Raw genomic sequence first — 20,303 nt, forward strand, 5'->3', positions numbered from 1 at the left:
TTTAATCAAACTTCTTGTTTAACTAGTGAATTGTCTTCCCATCCCAAGGTGGCCTTTTTCCCCTCTGGGGACATTGTGTAAGAGGAATGGCAGTTTTTCACAGAGAAGAGTTCCTCTGTTTAAAGGTGAGCGGCTGCTCAGTAACTGCAAGGAGACCCTCTAGCACTTACATGGGTTCTTCCTGCTCCAACGTTTGCATAGCCACTGATTAGCCTACTCTTTTGGACACTTAATATATCAAGCAAACAGTTTGTCTTCATCAGCCTTCCAAACACAGAAAATCCTGATGATAAATTAATGTGGAAAAGCTTCCTGAGGAGCAGGAGATCACGGCTTGAGGAAGAGAGGACAAGCTGACAAAAAATCTGCTGGGTGCTGGATCCCAATACAGTTTTCATGGTCCTGCTTCGTGCCCTGCTTGCTTTGAAAAGGCTCAGGACAATGCAGATGCAAGACAATCCACAGGTCATACTGCCACAAAATGGAAACATTTAGAGAGGAATTCAGTAGCATGGCCAATGTACATAGACTTGCCTGCTAAAAGGAATGCACATGTGTAACTGGGAGTTGACTGCTTTAGAACTGAAAGCATAATAAAGAGTTTTCTTTGGAAGTCATAGCCCTGGGGACCAGAACGGAAATCCTTCATCTCCTTCCGAGCAACTACAGAAACCAACCTTGTAAAATTAGTATATTTGTGTCTGTATAATCATGCAGATTATTATAATTTCATGGTCTGGGCTTTAAATTATTGCAGGTATTGACAGTTTGAAAAGGTTTGTAAGTGTCAGTCTGATGTTTAACGAGCAACTCAAAAGCTAGGGCTTTCGAAGAGAAGCAAGAAATCTTGCCCAATGTCTGTAAAACTTGTTCCTAGACACATTTAAACTCTGCTGCCACTGTAGCAGGGTGCAGCTCTCTATGCAATCTGCTACCGAAGCACAAGATTACTCTGCTGCACTCATGGCACAAGACTTGGTTCCCAATACTGGCGCAGAGCCCAGATCTGCAGCTGCTCTGCATTCAGAACTGCTCCTGTTGAGCTCCATGGGAATTCAGGGGCAACAGCAGCAGATGCAGCTGTGACCCATTAGCTTTAAACTCAGTATTTGACCCTGAGTGGGTTACCTGATGGCCTTCTGGTGTTTTCCTCCTCTCTCAGGAGGAAATCTAGATAAAAAGTAGGAGCTGAAGGAGAATTGGCTGTGCTGACCAATTGTAAGTGAATAAATGCTGAGTTTTAAAACTTCTTCGCTCAAAGGACTAATACACTAAAAAGTAAATGAAGACCTAATAGGATTTTGAGTCTCAATGGATGAGAGACTTAAAAAAACTTTAATTCATTAGTGTTACAACACTTCTAAAATATTTTATAATGGACGTTGTATACACAATTCAGTCTGAGAATGAATCTCTACAATGTTTGTCTAATGCTATGTGCATTCAGGATACATCTTTCCCTCATTTGTCTTTCTAACAATAACAAAGAATATTAACAGATTTGGTGAAAAATGTATAGCTCAACTTAAACTTACTTGACACACCATTTTGGAGCACTTCAGTAGTACCTTCACCTAACCGAGGAAATCTTTCCCCTAGATCTAACTGGTGGACAGCAGAATCTTAAGCTGCTCCCTAATGACGGAAGAAGCTGTGACCTCCAGTAATTCACGCCCATGATAAGGAATTGCTTTCTGACACATCAGTGCTGCTCATTCAGAACTTTGTTCCTTTGTCTGGGAAAACTGATAAGAGGGAGAGCATTGGCCACACTCACTACAAATTGCTGACACCCAGGAAAAAAGCTTGCAGGATGGCCAAACGCTAGACAAAAAAGAGAGGACTCTTGTCCAGAACCACAGGCGATAAGCCTTCTGCAGGAAGATGTGCTGTGTCTCAATTAACTGATGTTACTCCACATTTCTCTCCCTCAGCTGGAAACCTTTCCTGCCTCAGAAATCCACCAAGACATTCAGACAGTTTTTGAGGAGTGGAATGTACCACTACAGGGTGGAGGATATACTCAAACTAATTTGCAAAAATGTACAGCTAGTAAAGGTGGAGAAATATCAGAGAAGGTGGAGTGGCAGGGGAATTCCAGTAGCTCAGGCAGCATCAGGTCCTAGAGCAAACCTGGGTACAGGGAGGAAGGCACCATTCCCTAGTGTTTGATTCCATTCCCTAAGGAGTCCCCACAATCAGGTGAGTTTTTAGGACAGAATTAGCCAGGTTAATTTAAACCGTTTAAATTCAGCATAATTCAATGTGTGGAAGAATCAACAATGCCATTCTAGTCAGTAACCTTACTGAAGTTAATGAAGAGTGCCTGCACACAAAGGTATCTGCTCTGCTCTGAAGTGGAACAAATATATTTAGAAAAAACAATTTTTTAAAACTTTTTTTTTTTTTTAAGGTACTAGAAATCCACTCTGGGCTTTCTGGTGTTACTACAGAAAAACAGTAGAGTATTTCTATAAGCAAATAAAATGAGCAGCCAGCTTTTAATAATAACAGGAAAGACATTGACCTGAAGTAGTCACTACAAAATATGTGACTGAAAGATCTTGCCATGGTATCAGGACCTGCCAGGAAAGGTAAATCTTCACTGCAAAATAGGTGAATTTGCAAACTGGGTCAGATAACCCCAATTAGTTCCTTGAGCTGAAACACTAATGAGACCACAGCAAGCTGTAGGTCTGAGCTCAGAGGAAAGCTTACAGGAAGCTGGGGATTGAACTCAAGATGAAAAAGGGTTTATGGAAGTTCACAATAACTTTGTTTTTTTCTGCTAAGGCATGTTAGGAAAGGCTGCCAAGAAATCACTTCCACCCCCAGTGAAAACATGCAGAAATGCTCAGGCTCACAGGATACTTACTGGATAATAGCCACTTAACCATGTATCCCATGATAAGCCTCCTCCAAGACTCTACCTTAGGCACATGTATGATGAAGTGCTGTGATTTTACATCCAGGCTGGCAAGCCTGCAGGGTTCCAGTTCCTGTTGGAGTGTTCTGGGTGCAGCTGTGCAGGTGTAACACTACGCCTGCCTTGCCTGATCACAGGAGCATGTCCTTGTGCTCTGTTTTGTTCCTGTGCCTCTGTCAGTCCAGGCTGTTGTAATTTCTAAGAGATTGCTTTTGATCACTTGTCCTTATAGTTTCTGTATGCTTTAAGTGCATGATTGCTTCCTTTGATTTCTTCTCTAATAAGTTAATATCACACACTTCAAAGTGTTCAAAGGCAACCAACAGAAGCTTTGTGCAAGGAAGCTGTAATGATACATTTTGGGATTGCACAATTTTGGAATGAACTTGGAATTTCGGTGACACATCTCCAGCTGGCAGATAGCTTAACTCTCAAAAGATGTAACCCTTATTTTACTTACTGTAGCTTCAGTTACTTATGTCATTTAAAACCACTTCAAGTTCTCTTTCATTCTAGTAAACTATGAAATCCAGTAGTATTTTCTTTTTTTCTCTAAACAAATTTAAAGACATTAGGATGTCAGGATTCCCACGCCATAATAACATGGACTGCCTGAGTCATTGAATTTAGTGCTACCATCAAGCACCTATTTGGTGCTTTGTTCTGCAGAAGTCTGCTCCTGAACCTGTACCCACCATGGAACAGAATACAATCCTTAATCCCACTTCATACACAAACTTTAAACCATAACCAAAGAGCAAACACTACAACTACAGTAAGCCATTGGAAGAGCAAGGACATATGAAAGGTATTGACACTGCCCTGGACCCTGGAATGGCAACAATTCCTTGAAATTTCCACATTCCCACAGGTACATATCTCATTCTACACCAGGCAGCAAAGTACTCTAGTGGTTCCTACAGCAAAAACATGTAGGGGAACTGCTCTTTCAGCTACTGCAGAATAAGAAACGGGGTTACAAACTTTTAGGTAGGCAGTTTAATTGAAAATAGATCAGTGATCAATGTATCAGCAGATGTGAACCAGCAAATTATTTCTGTAATGAATGGAAATGTAGTTCCAGCTACCTACATCCACTGAGACTTTTGTTGTTTATGGTATTGTAGGGGCAGAGACTTTGAGCAGAGAACTTAAGTTTCCCACATGGGTTTTCCTACATAATCTTGGTAATATTTCTTCAGACAAGCTAATCTCACCCATCATTAACCCTATACGGCTCGGGGTCTAGTTTAAATTAAACCTTGTTAAAAAGAGTCAACCACGCAACCTCAGGAAAGGTGTCTCAGAAATGGGATGAACTGCCTCTTGAACACATCTCTTTCTTTCTGTTTACTGTAGAGAGAGAGCCAGCAGACTTTCAAGCTTTAGACAGCTCATACTGAACATACAGCTGAAAAAGGAGACAAATTTCAACCCTAACACCTCTGTGTCAGCCACCCACCTAGAAAGATGAGGGTACTGCTTCCTTTCTGCACAGACACACTGATAGTGCACATACAATAATCCCCGTGAAGCACTCAGATTTTTGAGGGTAGAGTGTACAATTTATTAGCACATGATTTAATTAGGATTGATACCTCAAAAATACAGACATACAATGTGAAAAATAATGTGTTAAAGCTATGTAAAGCTTTGTATAACTGCATCTTCCTTCAAAGCTTTTCCTGTTTTGTTTTGCTGTTACTTTGTTTGGTGCAATTTGTTCTTAGAGCAAGTTGTGAGAAGAGTAAATAAGTAAATAGTAGCTGACCAAGTAAAGCTTGTATGTCGTTGCCTTTTAGTTGTTATTTTCTGAGAAGTCTTACACATGTAAACTATTGAGATACAAAAGGAATACCTGTTAGTGCAAAGCTGCATGATTTTTTGGAATCTGTGCCTTAGCTGTATAATCTGCTATCAATTGAAATATGAAAAGAATCTCTTGTGTCTGCAACAGTATTAGAAGGAGCTAGAGTTTGCACAACTTTGATTCTAATAATTCTTTTCTAAATGATTCTGTCTGCTTGTCTACATTTTTTAAAGAGAAAATTCAAATATCTGAGCACTCCAGCTTATCGAACTATAGCTAACTCAAGGTGAGTTCTTGAGTTCAGTGCTGTTTTTTTCCCAGCATCTCTTCATATCTTGATGACATTTCTCCATTCATCTATTATTCATATATGTTCTTGCCCCATGTCTACATGAAGTGTTATTTGTAACTGAAGTACCTGGAACAGATACTTGCATCTGTCCCAACTGTCAGACTCATATGCTTCAATTACAAAGGAAATTCTATTCCAAAGGAAGCTTAGCTCAGGTTGCTGATGGGTGATATAAAGACCTGATTTGACATTTGGACAGCACTACTTTGTTTTGTGTTAGAACAGGGAACAGCTGAGAATCTGCTAATTTTTATAGTGGCAGGTTGCTGTAGTAGAACATGAACTGGCCTTGGTTTTGTATTTCATTTTTTGTAACAAAGACATTCCAGATTCTTAGAGCTAGCATACTTAAAATCAGCAAAACAATTTCTAATCAGTGAAAATACAGGTGAGCATAACAGCAGTAGTAATTCAGCAGTGGCTCAAACAAAGGTTTGAATGCAAAAAAACCCAGGAATTCTTCATCTATACAGAGAAACACAGCTCATCAGAGTATTTCATTTTTTTCCCCCACTCTTTTGGACATAGACATCTCCTCTGTCCAAATGGGAGTTTCCACTGAAAATGCTGATTCTTGATAACATAGTTGAAGCTGCTTGGCCCTGCACTGAATTCTGAAGGTCTTTATATGTAGGTAAGGGCTTCTAGTAAGATGGTCAATAAAATGCAATGTGGTTTGCCCATCTCTGTGAGCTCTAGTGGTTTCCTTTCCTAAAGGCCTTTGCTTTTTTTCATTTGCTGTGCATACCTAAAATGATCAGATCAGAGTTAATGTCCACCTCACTAATAATATCTCAGACACTGTGGAGAGGACAATGCAGTCTCTGCTTTGAAATAGATTTTTTCCCAAAAATTGATGAAGTCATACAAATAATAGCTACAAGGTTTTTTGCCCTCTTTTTGAAGCAGGTAAAGAAAATAAAACCCTCACCTCTCCTGAAAACAGAAAGCAGCATGGATTATAACGTAACAATTCAGTTTTTCAAAATAATTTCAAACACAAGTTACATGGGTAGTAATGCTCATACCTAATATCTTCATTCCATTTATCACTCTACTGAAATTGTTATACCTGCTGACTCACACTAATAGAATGAAAGTCCTTATTCCCACTTCCTTTTAGTCAATTGATGAATGCTTAGGATCTCAATTCTGATTTCAATGGTAGCTGAGCTGTGGGAGGAAGACCTGGATGTTAAAGAGTAAATAGCCTCATGAAGCACCACAAAAGTAATTTAAAAGGGCTAGTTGGATGGGGCTCTGAGCAATCTGGTCTAGTGAAAGGTGTCCCAGACCATGGCAGAGGGTTGGAACTAGATGATCTTTAAAGTGATTTGCAACCCAAACCATTCCATGATTCTGTGGTAATTGCCTTATAGTAGTGATGCTGTCACATCAGTTAGCCTACACATTTTCTGCTTCATGCTTGAGAATCTCAGCCTGAAAACTACTAGGGATGTAATAACTGCCTAATCTGTATCAAAGTGCAGGTTAGAAAATTGATAACCAACCTCAGGGGAGACCTCTGTTATTCCAAACTGAGATAAACTCTGATGCAAAATATTGATATTAAGGGAACGTAGTACTTCTTCAGATGGGAGTGCCTCAGAAATTCCTGGCTTCCTGTGCAGTGGGGACACAAACAGTTCTACACAGTTCTTCTTCCCCTAGGGAAAAAAAAAAAGAAAATCATAGAAAGTGTCTGACGTTAGATAATCTCTGCTGTCTGTTGATTACAAGTATAATTCCAAAAACAAAAGTATGAAATATAAAGGCTGTAACCTCCTCTTTGTGAGGAGACCATACCTTTTCCTTGTCTCTGGTACTAGAGAGTCTAGTACCATTAAACAAGACAGGTCAATGTAACATGATGATGGGAGAAGCCATGGGATGGGGTCAAGGGCAATGTGACACCAGGGATTTTAACAGATAGTTGAGCTGAGCTTAGCTGACATAGGAATGCTTAGGATATGCTGTGATATTTGGACATTGCTTTCTAACCCTTTTTAACACATTAGAGATACATACCACAACAAAGTATAAAGTCCTTTTAGTCAACTGCAGTGCAACTCCTAAAAATGGCACAACAAAATGAAAGGACCAGGAAGGCTTTTTTTACACTTAATGGATAAGCTGAGAATGTCCACTCTCCCATCTATTAACTCTTGCCCTGATGTCTTTGATGCAGTCCTGGTAGCCTAAGAGGTTCTGTATTAGAAATGTCAGCGATACTCACTCTGTCGCTAGGGAGCAAAAGAAAAGACTACCAGAGAGTTTATTTGGTTGCGATAGACTGGAACAGCACCTGAGACCAGTGCTTCAGACAGCACTGATGTCCAAAGAGGTTGTGGGAACCCTGGTTTCCCAGGGCTATGGCCAGCATAGCTGACACTGTTATGTAGACTCCAGACGTGGGGGATTCCATACAGATGAGGTAGGCATGGAGCTGCTACCTGCATTGGTGCCTATGCAGGCAGGAACCTCACCGGGCTGGTAATTTGCTGTTCATCCTTATGGGATAGGAGAGATTAGTTCAAACTGGGATAATACTGATTTCCCCTGCCTCCTTCCCATCACATTGGATGTGCATCATTATCTCCACTGAAGTGAAGAAAAGAACATCTTTTGCTATTCTTAAAATATATAGCTTTGCATTGAGAACTAGAGCTGCACAGAAAGGGACTCCTTCAAACATGTTTGCCCTAAATCTCTGTGCTCTCACATGTGCTGCTGGTCCATCTGCTCAGTAAGATTGACAAGGACACTGGCTACTGGTGGGAGTTGAAGAAACTGATCTGAGGCTGTGGTTCTACTCTGACAGGGAGAGGTGACTGGTGCTGGGTGCTGAGTGCAGGTGGCAGGCACCAGGCAAGGCTTGGTTGGGACGCAGCATTCCCAGTGCTCAGTTTAGGAATTCCTCTGCCCATTGAAGGGCCTTTATGGGAGCAGGATTTACTGGAAAGGTTAAGGAGACACTGGAAATACCCAGTTAATACTTCCTGGTGCACTAGGTGTTGTTACCTATAAGAGATTAGCAGGCTCTCTGCTCTCCCTGTGTCCAACTGCATGCTGGCTTCCAGACTCCTGATCACTTCTGAGATGCTCACTTGGCTGGGAGTCAGCTTACCTCACTTCAGCTGTCTAAATTACCTCTAAAGTCAGTGGAGAGAGATTGGCATCTCTAGAGAATTATTTAATCCATCCTAAAATAATCAGATGAATCTCAATTCCTCTCCTCCTCCCATTACCCTTCTCTATATTGCTTTTACAGGGAGCCTAGATGAGTAGCTTGAACTACCCATAAATGAGGTGAGATGAATTTTGATGTGCCCTGCTTGATTGCCAGCACCCTTCATGAGAGGAACTGTTTCATGTTAGAAAGATGAAAAGTAGGAATAATGTCTCCTAATATACATTTTTCTTTCTTGTGAATTTTGACTGTGTGTGATTTTTAGAGCAAACAGGGTAAACGTTTGCTTGCTTTATTATATCACTGAAACATTAACTTATAGTAGACCTTTACAGGTGTTGAGAAAACAAATAATAGTAGTGTCTTTGTGCTATATGCAGGTGCAAAATTACATTACCTCTTCCCTTAGATCACAAATGAGAGAAGAAAGCAAAAAGCAATGGAGCCAGTAGGAAAATAAACCCTGTATTTCTTCTACATAATTTCTGAAGAGCATAGTAAGAAAGCTATGAGGTGACTCACTATGTTGAAATACTCCAGAAATACCCCAGACTCTAGAACATTTTTCATTTAATTGTGCTTTTCTCTACATATGTCTTTAAACCTTTCATTCTGGTCAATGGGGACAAAGGAGATTTAGCATCACTTGTCACAAATGAATGACATCCCTGATGAACATAAAAAGGCTGCATTGCATTCCTATTGATCTTTTTTTCTGTATTTTTTGTGAGATCCTTTCTCACAGAGACACTATTTGAAGGACTTGTGTAATCCTTTTTGATGTATACAATCCTACCAAGCTTTCAGGATAGGAAATACTTTTATGCTGAACTTATCAATTTTCTTCTCTAATATTCAACCTGCATACAAAACAAAACAACTCTTTTTCCCTCTGCAAAGTGAATTGAAGGCTAGCACTACACACGTGATGTTGGGTTCTGTTGCTTTATGGTAAAACTGTCATAAAAAGACAACAGTGTTAAGAATACGTACACAGAAAACCATAAAATGACAATCAATTTAAAACAGTCTTTGTTGCTGGAAGCAAATTTATCGCTATCTTTTGCAAATAGGATACCATAGTCTATGGTTCTAAGACCATTTCAGAGTACGGATTATTACAGCAGAATAACAAAGCATGAATATTAATATTGTGAGAAGACATTTAATTTACTAATGGAAAGTCTGAGGTCACATTGTGAAGATGCCTTTGAAAGAAACACTTGTATTTTTTAAGCAATATTCAACCTTTGAGAAACAAAACATGGATAAGTGTCTCTTAATGAACATGATGTAGAACTGCATTAGAATGAAAACTAAAAGATATGCAATCTGCTTATGAATAGGATACAAAAGAGACTTATCTGACTGGGTTTTTTTTACTATAGCTGAGAATGGTTTCTTTTCAAAAGAAGATTTAAATAGTTTTGTATTGGAGATCTATTTTTCTGTAGTGCAGTTAAAAAAAAAAAAGGAAAAAAGTATTTTTCTGTCCTATTTGATTGCACTTTTCCATACTGACAGGAAAATAAATATAAGAGAATTTAAATAAACAGGTGCATTTTATTATACACAGTCCTGTGGTGCTTACAATGAGTCTGTTGATATGAACTTGTTGAGGTAACAGTCCCAGTGCTGCTGCCACTCCTTGGCGAAATATCCGAAGCAATGTGATATTCAGCTTGTTTACATCCATTTGCAATGTCTGAAAAACAAAACCAGTTCAAATTAACACCTTGCTCAAAACATTTAGTTCTCAAGAAGACTCATCTCTGGGACTCTCCACTAATTGTCTTTTCTTTCCCACGCCTCCCCCCCAACAATAATCTGTGCGATCTACTTGCATCACAATATACAATAAGTCCAAAGGTACATTTAAGTACCTTAAATGCTACTCATTAGCAAAGTACCACCTTTCCTCAACTACACTCAAAATAGGTTCCATAGGTTTTTGGATAAATTCCTTGGACAAGTCACAGTGTTTAAGATATCACAATTATTCCCTTAAAAACCAAAGTCAAGCATTAGACATGATGCACCTTTAAAGAATGAGATGTTGGATTTGCACAATGAAGATTCACTTTGAATATGGTATTATCATTTCTCCCTGAAGGTGAAGAATGAGTGAGACATAGTGAAATTATACAACTTTAATTTTGATTAGTGGTTTCTGAGATCAAAAGAGAAACATTCTGGATACATTACCCATGCTTGAATTTCCTAAAACCTCCTCCTGTGAGTCAGAGGACACTATGATTCCCAGCAGAGGCAAACTATATCACCGAAGCATTTTCTTTCTCTGTGTTAGAATTCTAGTTAAATTTAAAAGTTTCCTCAAGTTCAGATCCTTCTTGTGAAGTCAGTGGAATTTCACCCAGGAAATAATTTAGGTTCAAATCTCCTGTTTCCAAGAAAACCCATATATAGAGTCTCTCCACACGATGCCTGGTGATCAGTACTTCCATGAAGTACTTTGGAGTCCCTTTCTTTGTAGACAATATGTAGTGGAGAAGAGAGAAAAGATGACTATGTCAGATAGCCACAGAAGGCTGGAAGGCTTTCAATGCTTCTGGCAATTTCTGACAGGAAGCTGGTAAGTTCTGCCTAAGCTGTTTGACTAGAGATAAAAAAGATTTTTTATTATTATTTTAAACTTCCTATTCAGAGCCATAGGGCAGCTTGCTGCTCTGAGGATCCAAGCAAGTATCTCCCTTCCTAAACAGATCTACCTAAAGAGAATTAAATATCTATGGGGCAGATATCACACTGGAAATATGGCTATGGGTCAAAAAGAAAGGCAACATTTTTCTCAAAGAAAAATAGCATCCCACATTATGACTGTTGTTTTTTAACAGAATTTATAAGCTATGATATAAAACTATAAAACATTTGCTTTCTTTTTCCACTATAAATTTTATTTTTCCATTAGTACTAAGTTTTTTTCTACTTTTCCCCTCTTTTTCTCATTTTTTCTACACTAATGACATTGTCAGGTCTTGGTGAATCAACTGAGATCTGCTCTTACCACAAGGCTGATCTTTAATTAAGCTGAAAGTATAGAATTATTCAATTTATATTAGCCTTTGTACCCTGACATTCTCAAAATGCAAAATCTTCTTCTCTTTGCTTCTTCTTGCATTAGGCAGACATCCTCAGTGATGGCAAAACTGCTTCAACTTTACCACTGAAATAGAGAGACATCTTGAGAGGAGACATATGGAGATATAAGAGATGTGAGCACTTTTACTTCTGTACCCCAGACTGGCTCACTCCAGCCATGGCACACCTGACAAGAATTGGTTTGGAGCTTTGAAGTTGTCCCTACACTGAGACAGAATGGTCTGAGGATCCTGAGTAAATGACAAAGGGAGTTGCTGCTAAAACAGAAAGGCTCTTGTGAGGGATCCTAGTGATCCATTTGGATGGCATAAAGAGTGCAAAACTCCTTGCCTAAGTTGGTGACCCTGAGTTATGGGGATAACAGTAACCATTGTTACTGAGCAAAATTAGCAAGCATAAAATCAAAATACATTCACTTAAACATAGTTGAGCCAGGGATCAGAACACAGTCATTGAGATATTGTTATACAGTGTGTTAAGACCTCATTGATAAAGACACAGAAATGAATAGGCAGAAAAATATCTAGCTTCAGAGGAAATAGAAGATCTTAAAGAACCTATAAGGAGGTAATAAATTCTTATAGATTTAGTATGCTGTGATTGTGGTTCTTAATATTCAGGGACAATAAAACATGGTGAAACTCCAATATCTTTAGGAGAATCACATTTCTTTCTACCAGGTCTGAATTTGGTCCACTGTGCCCTTTGAAAAATAGTCACCAAAGGCTGCAGTGTGTGTGTATGTCTCTGTAACAGCTATGCTGTCCTTCATGGTTCTGGGGGAAGCCTGAAGACTTCATCATTCTGTCAGTCTGGCATCAGTCTGCTTAGAAATCTCATGTGGCCTTGCAGCCAAAGATTTCAGGACCCTTTCAGGAAACCTTCTAAGTGGGTGGGAAGAAATTTGTCCTTAAGCCTTATGGCAGGATGCTCCTTGTGCAGCAATAAAGATTTTTTTTTGGCAACTATTCACCAAAAAAAACCTCAAGAAGTATCTGAGGAAGAAGTATCTCATACTTTTTATAAGAGCCTTGGCTTACTCTCCACTGATGGGATCTACCTGTCATTTGCTGATGTCAGTGTAAAGTTTAATTCCCTGGCAATTATAGTAAAAATTAAGTAAGAGTACCATAGGCTGCCCTTTTCTACATTAAACAGCACAAGAGAGTGCATTTGCCTCTTCCTATCAAAAGCAAAATTAGCAATCCAAAAACTGTCACTGTAGGAATGGGATTTCTAACTCAATCATTGAAAGAGAATGTACAGAAATGCTTGATAAGATCCCAAGAGCACCTGCTTAAGAGTGAGCAGAATATCATACGAGCTCTGTGCTATTACCTTTTTTTTTTTTTTTTTTTGCATTATATTCATAAAAGCATAAAGCAGGAGGGGACCAGACTGGAGACATATCAAGTTCATTGCCCTGTGGTCAACTCTGGGTGCTTATGGAAAATGATAGGGCAATATTAGTCATTTCCCAAGTTCCTTCTGACAAGATCACAGCTAATTTACTGCTATGCAGCATAGGCAATAAGTCTTCTGAATTACAAGAATGTTATCATGCTGACACTATCTGGGATGAAGGCAACACTTGGGGACAATTCTATTCTGAACTCTGACATGTGCCTCAGAAAGGTGACTGAAATTTAAGTCTGACCTGAGGGTCCAGTGTAAAATTGCCTTTCTGAAAATTCCTGACTATAGAAATTTTTGTTGAAAAAAGATAAAGAAAACAACAAACCCACAAACAAACAAAACTGAAAAGAAAGAAGACAGAGAAAGGAAAAAAGTCTTAACTATTCCAATCAATTGAAAATTTCTAATTAATATTATTGCACCATTCTGATGGCATACCTAGATACTATGTTGACTATAATCCACAAAGGTAGGAGATCAGGACAGAAAACTGCTAATGGATGAAGTATAAATGCAACAATACCTATACATTAGGCAACACTATAAACTGTCACAGAGAATCACTCCTAGAATGGAAACGAGTCCAACCATTTACAGAGTATAATCTCACAAATGAAATCATTAGGAGTTCTAATACTACCTGTAATAAAATGTGAAACTAAGCCCTGTAAAGTAATCCTTCTAAGTAAATAAAGCATTAACAGAGACACACAAGTTATGTCTTACTGTGTTCCTCTAGCTGCTCCTTTTGCTTTGGTAAAGAAAAGGCAGAAGCATCCCAGTAAGACAGCACTAATCATTTACCTTTTGTTCATCTGTAGTGTTTATCATGGATCACAACCACCTCCCCAAGGAGGTTACAGTTTTGAATCCGCTGCCGCTGTTGGCAGTAGCGACTTGTTGACCCCACAGGAGGACACCCCAGAGGACTCATTTTCCTGAGCAATTACCGGCCTGGATATTGAAACTGTAGCGACGGTTTCTACATTTATCCGATCCAAGTACAACAGCCAGTTTGAAGTAAAGGAGTTTTCTGCTTGTAGTGGAAAACTTAAGAGGACAACAGTTCCAGAAAGGAAAACTCAGCAGGCAGAACCACCAAAGATCATTCACGACTGAAATACTACTGGGGCTTTTTGATAAAGATTTTCATGTTAAAGGAAAAAAACCCACCAAAACACTAACATGAAAGGGATGAATGTATAATACAGTTTCTGAAACAATATTTTTAGGATATTACAATAAATCATAATAATAATCAAGTTCTGCTTCTTAAGAAAAATTCAGAGATGCCTCCCTTTCTTATATTTTACTTATCATTAATTATATCCTTTCTGCAATGAGCTTCAAATATACCATTCACTTTCTATGTATTTGTTGCTCCTCTCTAAATTTAGCAAAAATAATCAAGAATGAAGAAGATTAGAGGTGAAAGTATATGCCTTCACAATACTTTTGCGAAAAAAGCAAATCAACAAATTATACATGCTAGGAATTTTACAAACTTAAAGGGGCATTGGTGTTAAGTTCTATTTTGTGCTAAAAAAACAAACAAACAAACAAAAATAAACACCCCTACTTACTTAAACAAAACAAAAGAGAAAGCTCAGAAAAGAATTGTCTTACCTGCCTGTGTTGGACTTATTTATTTATGTTCTAAGAAAGTCAACAAAAATGCTATAAAACTTGGGGGGGGGGGGGCAGTTTTGTGCTAAAGCAAATACTGAACTGTGGCCAAGCTGTGGGTCCCTCTGTCTGAGCACCCTGCTCTGCTGCCTGCACAGCGACAGTCTCTGCAGTCAATTAGTGTCACAGTGTTTCATCTTGTCGCCCTCATCAGACAGCCTCAGCTGTACAACCAAAAAGAAGACAACAACAAATCTGGCAGCAAATTGTGGAAACACCTGCACTTTTTTTCTATTTTTCCCCCTAAACACATTAAATTTTCCTTCCTGTTGCTGTTCAGTGATTTGAGATTGCAGGTGCATAGGGCATCAGGTTAGCCCCTTTGGCTGGCTCAGGCGCCTACTACACATCCACAGAAGATTTTGGCTTTTATAAAACTATGTGAGTCGTGTCACAGCAACTTTACTATCTCACATAGTCCATGAATCCCATGGGAGCCAGTACGTCCCTAGCCAGCATTATGCAACTACAACAATGCATTTTGCCAAGTGTCACTCCAAAGGCACTTAGCCCTAAACCAAACTGGTATCTGAAGTGCACTGCCTCCTCTCCTGCTTACCTCTCCCTCTACAATGTGATTTTCTCCAAGAGGAAAGACCTGTCCTTTCATGAGGTCCACATTAAACTTTAAATTATGTCTGTAAACTAAGATAAAATTCTCCTGAGTATAAAATCAATTATTCTAGTGATTAATTAAAGAAGCTTCATGTTTCTACGTATCAGCAGTTGTCTGCAGTGACCTACTCAAACTCTCTCACACATATTTGTGCCCAAACACAATATGACTAGAAATATAAATCTTGAGATGTTTAAATACTTCCAAGGTCAGGGAGCAATTACTGAATAAAGTGTAGTGAAAATCACCTGAAATAGCAGAAAAATTACAGGCATACATTTGAGTTTACAAGAACCAGTGAAAAGCACCAAGAAATGCTCTGGACCTGGAAAATGCTTCTGTTTAAGTCATTTGATTTCTAATGAGGAAACAAAATACGCAAATCTGACAAACAACCCCAGATTTCACATGTAGACTGCAAAAGTGTATGTGTGCTTATCCAAAGACTATTTGGGTAATGAGAAAAAAGAGCTCTAAATTGGTTCTGGATAAACATTAGAAAAAAGCAATAGGAATAGGTTACTTTGATTGCTTCAGTCCTGATTAGTCCAGAGAGGTTTGGCATATTTGTATGTTGCTTTTCAAGATGTGACATTGTACAACTTCACTCACATTTTTTCTAGAGAAAAAAACACATCTTACACAGAAAATCTTTGTTTAAAGTAAGGATAATATTTCCTGGAATTATACATTTCTCATATAGCATTAAAGAACAATTTTGGCTCTTGATCAATTTTTCATGAAAGCATATACATTTAAATATTTATGCATGTTATGAGCTATCTGAAATAAATTAAAGACAGAAGTAGCCCTAATAAGAAGTACAGGGTTAATCCAATTAGTCAAGGTAGCTGTGTGGTCTCCCCTCATACTGATTTTCAAGTGAATATTCATTAAAACATGAGAAAATTAAAATTTATAAAAATAAGCAGTCTTTCCCACATGCAATTGATCCACAGACCTTTACACCACAGGAAATTGCTGAGGCCAAAAACTGAACACAAGGCAGGAATGGGGCTGGATGCTTAGACGGATGTTGAAAGTCACTAATGTCCCTGAAAACTGTACAGAAGACATACTACAAGCCTTGCCATACAGTTGACTACTATACCTGCCACAATCAGAAACCAAGATGAACATTAGTGCAACAACAGGAGAAGTTTCTCAGTCTGCTATTGCAAGGTTTGAGAGCTGGCCATCGTCCTGGGCTAGATACTGGATTTCACTGAAGTCCTGTTTGCATGTGTAGGTACCAGCTCAGGACAATCCTAGGGAGTGCTGCATTGCAGAGGATGAAGATGCTGTACCAGGTGGTGAGGTGATGACAGGGCACTCCACTGGTATCCACTGCTCAGACTGGCAAAACTTCCCTCGAGGTGGGTGGGTGATATGACTAAACTGGTTTGCCTCAGTTATGTTACAGATTTATACTTCTTTTTGCAGGGAGAAGAACTAATTTCTCAGATGAGATCAGCTGATTTGGGGCTGATTTGACCAATTCTGTGGGAAGCATCAACACAAGAGTGAGAAATGTTCCATCTGTGAGGTCTGGCTCCTGGCCATGATTCCCTCAATTCCCTCACTGAGCTTTTACATGCACTTGGGCACTGAGTCAGTCAGCTACAGAAAGACTCTATAACCTTCATTGATGATTGAAGTGTATGAGAAAGCATTCAGTCCACTAAGGATAACGTTTGTTAATGCTTGTCTTCAAGAGGTACACTTTGATTTCCATCAGTTCTCTGTTTTGCATTAACCTCTGGGCTCCCAGTCTCCAAGCAAAGATAAGGGCCAGCTCTTTCAGTGTGATGTCACAAGGTAACATGGATTTACTGATCACAGCTAATGAGAAGACACAAAATAGTCTTCCTTCTTCTGAAGGAAATCTCAGAAGGTAGGTTATTTCATTCTCCTGGTTTCTGAGTCATGTGGGTCATTGCTGTACCACAATGTGAGGTAGTTAGTGACAGTCTGAGACCATATGTTAGACTACTCTCACAATGCTCATTGAACTCATTTCCCTTTACTTATTTCCTGCGGTATCATCAATGCATTATCACATATTTGGAAGTCAAAAAGTATGTACAGGTTCCAAACACCTAATGCATTATGGATTGCAGGAGACTACCATCCCACAGCCCCACCTCAGTAGGGGAGTAACCTTATCCAGAGCCCAGTAAAGTTAATAGGACTTTTACTGAGTCTGAAGGTTCCAGAATCTCATATCGTAAATGCCCAAAAGATGCATGCTTGTCATTGATGAAGGGTTGTAGGAGAGGCAAAGAAAAAATTATTTATTGTCCATGGGACAGTCTCATCATTACATAATACCAGTCCCAAAAGGTCTCAGTATGGTGGGAGCCCTTTGGAAGGGGGAAGGAGAGGGGAAGGAGGCTGTGGTAGTTCTGTTGGGCTTCATCGCTGATTTTCTAGAGTGTCTTTGGGACAGAAGGATCTTTGTGCATCACCACCTTGTGGAACCTAAGTACCTAGTGATGGAAGAATACAATTTTCTTTAGGGCATGGAAGTATTTTATTACTTTTCATAAAAATCAGTCACAATGATACTACATCTGTTTTTAAAAGTACTAAGCTGGGAGTATTTGCAGTTACTGGAAATTGATTACTAGTATGGATGAGAGGCTGAAATTTTGCTGTGCCTCTAGTCTTAGCAAGTCTGCCTCAGTTAAACTACATCAATTCTCTGTCTACAAAATAGGAACAATAATTTTTAACTGTTTCACAGTATTTTATATATTCTAGTAAGATGGAGGGCAGATATGTAGGATGGGACTTTTCAGCTTCTTTCACAGACAATTTTAATGTTGCCCCCAAAAGTTACTTCCTATTTTGGTTTTGGTTTGGTTTTTTTGGGTTTTTGTTTTTTTGTTTGTTTGTTTGTTTTTTGTTTGGTTTGTGTGGTTGGTTTGTTTTTTTTTTTAATTAGGAGCTGCATTTCTTCATGGACTCAGATTTACTTAATCACAAAGTATTTAAGTTTTCTTCAAATAACAGATGAAGTTAATTTCAAAGTTCTGATAGTTTTCTAGGCTTTTTCCTTCATTCATCCACCTCTCCCTGCCCTCCTCCTTTTTGGTAGCCAGTTGCAAAGGACAAGATGATGGAAAAGCACAAGACAATACAGAGAGTTAAAAACACAGGGAGAGCTGGAAAAGCTCAGCTGAATACTATTTCAACCTTTTGTTCTTTGAAAGGCATGTATAATGAGCTCCATAAAATTTTCCTATCTGTCCTTATTCAAGATTAGCAAAAAATTTATTCCTTCCATTACAAAAGAAATGCATGGTGCTATTATGTCTGGCATAACTTTTATGCACAGCGTGATCGTACCAGTCACATCCTATTTCATCATCCCAAAGCCAGCTGTAATCCTCAGAGCAAACAGATCCTACTGAGCCTGTTCAGCACAGCACTTTAGAATACCTTTGGTTTCTTCTGTCCAATTATTAAACCTCTAAGTAGAGCCAGTGTAAAGCTCTAAATGCCAGAAAACCAGTACTGTTTCTTCTTGGTCTTTTTGTAAAACCTTCATTTCAGATATTAATTCTGTCCAATTATTAAAGCTCTAGGTAGAATTTAGCATTTAGAACTCTATACCAGTATTGTTTCTTCTTGCTTTTTTTGTAAATCCCTCATTTCAACTAGCTCTTTTTGTTTCAAACAATTCTTAGTTACTGAAGTTTAAATTCCTGTTAAAACTTTGTAAAATGGTCCTCAATACATCAAAATGCCTTCTGGATTTGGATGGTAAAAAAACATCCCCAAATCATCCTTTTTCTTTTTATCTTCAGAATTCTAAGTTTAGCTTGTAGCAGAGACATATATATATATATATATAGTATAATAATGAAGAAGTAGAAAAATAGAAACCTAAGACAATATAGGAACTTCAACTTCTTTCGGCAGTGATGTGGACAAAAGACTCCCACTGACTTACTCTTCTTCATAAACTTTTCCTTTGCTTTGAAAATCCAAGGAAGATTTCAGTACTGCTGACATCCTAGCTTTCTCAGGCATTTATTTTCAGAGACAATTTTTATTGCTATTTTCAGATGAACAAAATCTGCCTGAGCACACACACAGTAGGAATGTTACAGAAAGAGGCAAATGTTTTCCCTTTTTTTCTCATATTCATAGTTCTTTGCAGTTCCTGGGCACAGGAAGAAGAAAATTTGAAATGCATCTGGGGGGCAAAAAAAAAAAAAAAAAAAAAAAGGTCTTAAAATACATTTTATTTAACTGGAATTGAGGTGTTTACACAAATAGCTGTTCTTGTGGGATTCCTGAATAAGGCTCATGTCCCAGGGCAGTCTGGATTAATTGTCTAACACAAGACTTTCAAAGTAAGAAACAATTCTTAGCTTTCAACTCTTGACAGATCAGGATCTCATTTTTAGGAAGCAAATGTCAAATAACAAGGGCTCTTCGGTGTGATGCAATTCATCAGTATGTTTTGGATCTTTATTTGTGTTCAGCCTTTTAGCCCAAATAAGTCTGTTTACAGATATTATCATCCTTATAATGACAAATTATTGGAGTAAAACTTGTATTACTGCCTTTCCCCTACCTACTTTAGCACTCAAAATCAATGTGAACCAAGAACAGACAATACAAGGCAACCTTGTAATTTCTGTGTCACATTTCTTCTACCATTTCAAACTTCAAATAAAGTTAATCAAAACCCTCAGGGACCTCCAATTTTTTCTTAGACAAAACTTGCATTACTTTGGGTTTTATCCTGTCATCGATTCATGTGTCTGAACACATCACTTTGTCTCAAAGGGTTAGAAAAACCATTACTAGAAGTTCAGAAACAAGAAAGCAGTGAAAAGACAATCTCATGATTTTGGCAACTATCTCAGGATCTTTGACCTCCTGAAGTGAATGTATCTAGAGGCTATGAGGTACAAATTCCCTTTCTCATCATCATCTGGTCAGACTGGATTTTCCTCTTCTGAACAGAGAAGGCACAGCTTAAGGGAAAATACTAACACCAAGACTTCACAGATTTAAGGAGAGTTTTACCTCAATGAGTCCTGTAAATGCTAATAACAATATTGTATTTTTGACCAACAAGTTTCTGGCTTTGAAAATGCAATACATACACTTTGTCCTAAATGTCCTACTACAATCCTAAATGTCCTAATACAGGACAAGTTTTTTGAC

At 38.5% G+C, this 20,303-nt stretch overlaps 1 protein-coding gene across 1 annotated transcript in view; it reads right to left on the reverse strand.

Annotated features, from left to right (window-relative positions):
- PTPRR (protein tyrosine phosphatase receptor type R) overlaps window positions 1-20,303 on the reverse strand; it is a 142,410-nt gene that overhangs the window by 64,612 nt on the left and 57,495 nt on the right. The window contains exons 3-4 of the mRNA XM_050324996.1: window positions 9,870-9,983; window positions 6,600-6,755 (exon numbers count right to left, since the gene is read on the reverse strand). Coding sequence (XP_050180953.1) covers window positions 6,600-6,755; window positions 9,870-9,983 — 270 coding nt within the window. The remainder of the gene's footprint in view (window positions 1-6,599; window positions 6,756-9,869; window positions 9,984-20,303) is intronic.

This window comes from Myiozetetes cayanensis, unplaced genomic scaffold (assembly GCF_022539395.1).
Source record: "Myiozetetes cayanensis isolate MyiCay16 unplaced genomic scaffold, myiCay2020 scf3, whole genome shotgun sequence".
NCBI lineage: Eukaryota > Metazoa > Chordata > Aves > Passeriformes > Tyrannidae > Myiozetetes > Myiozetetes cayanensis.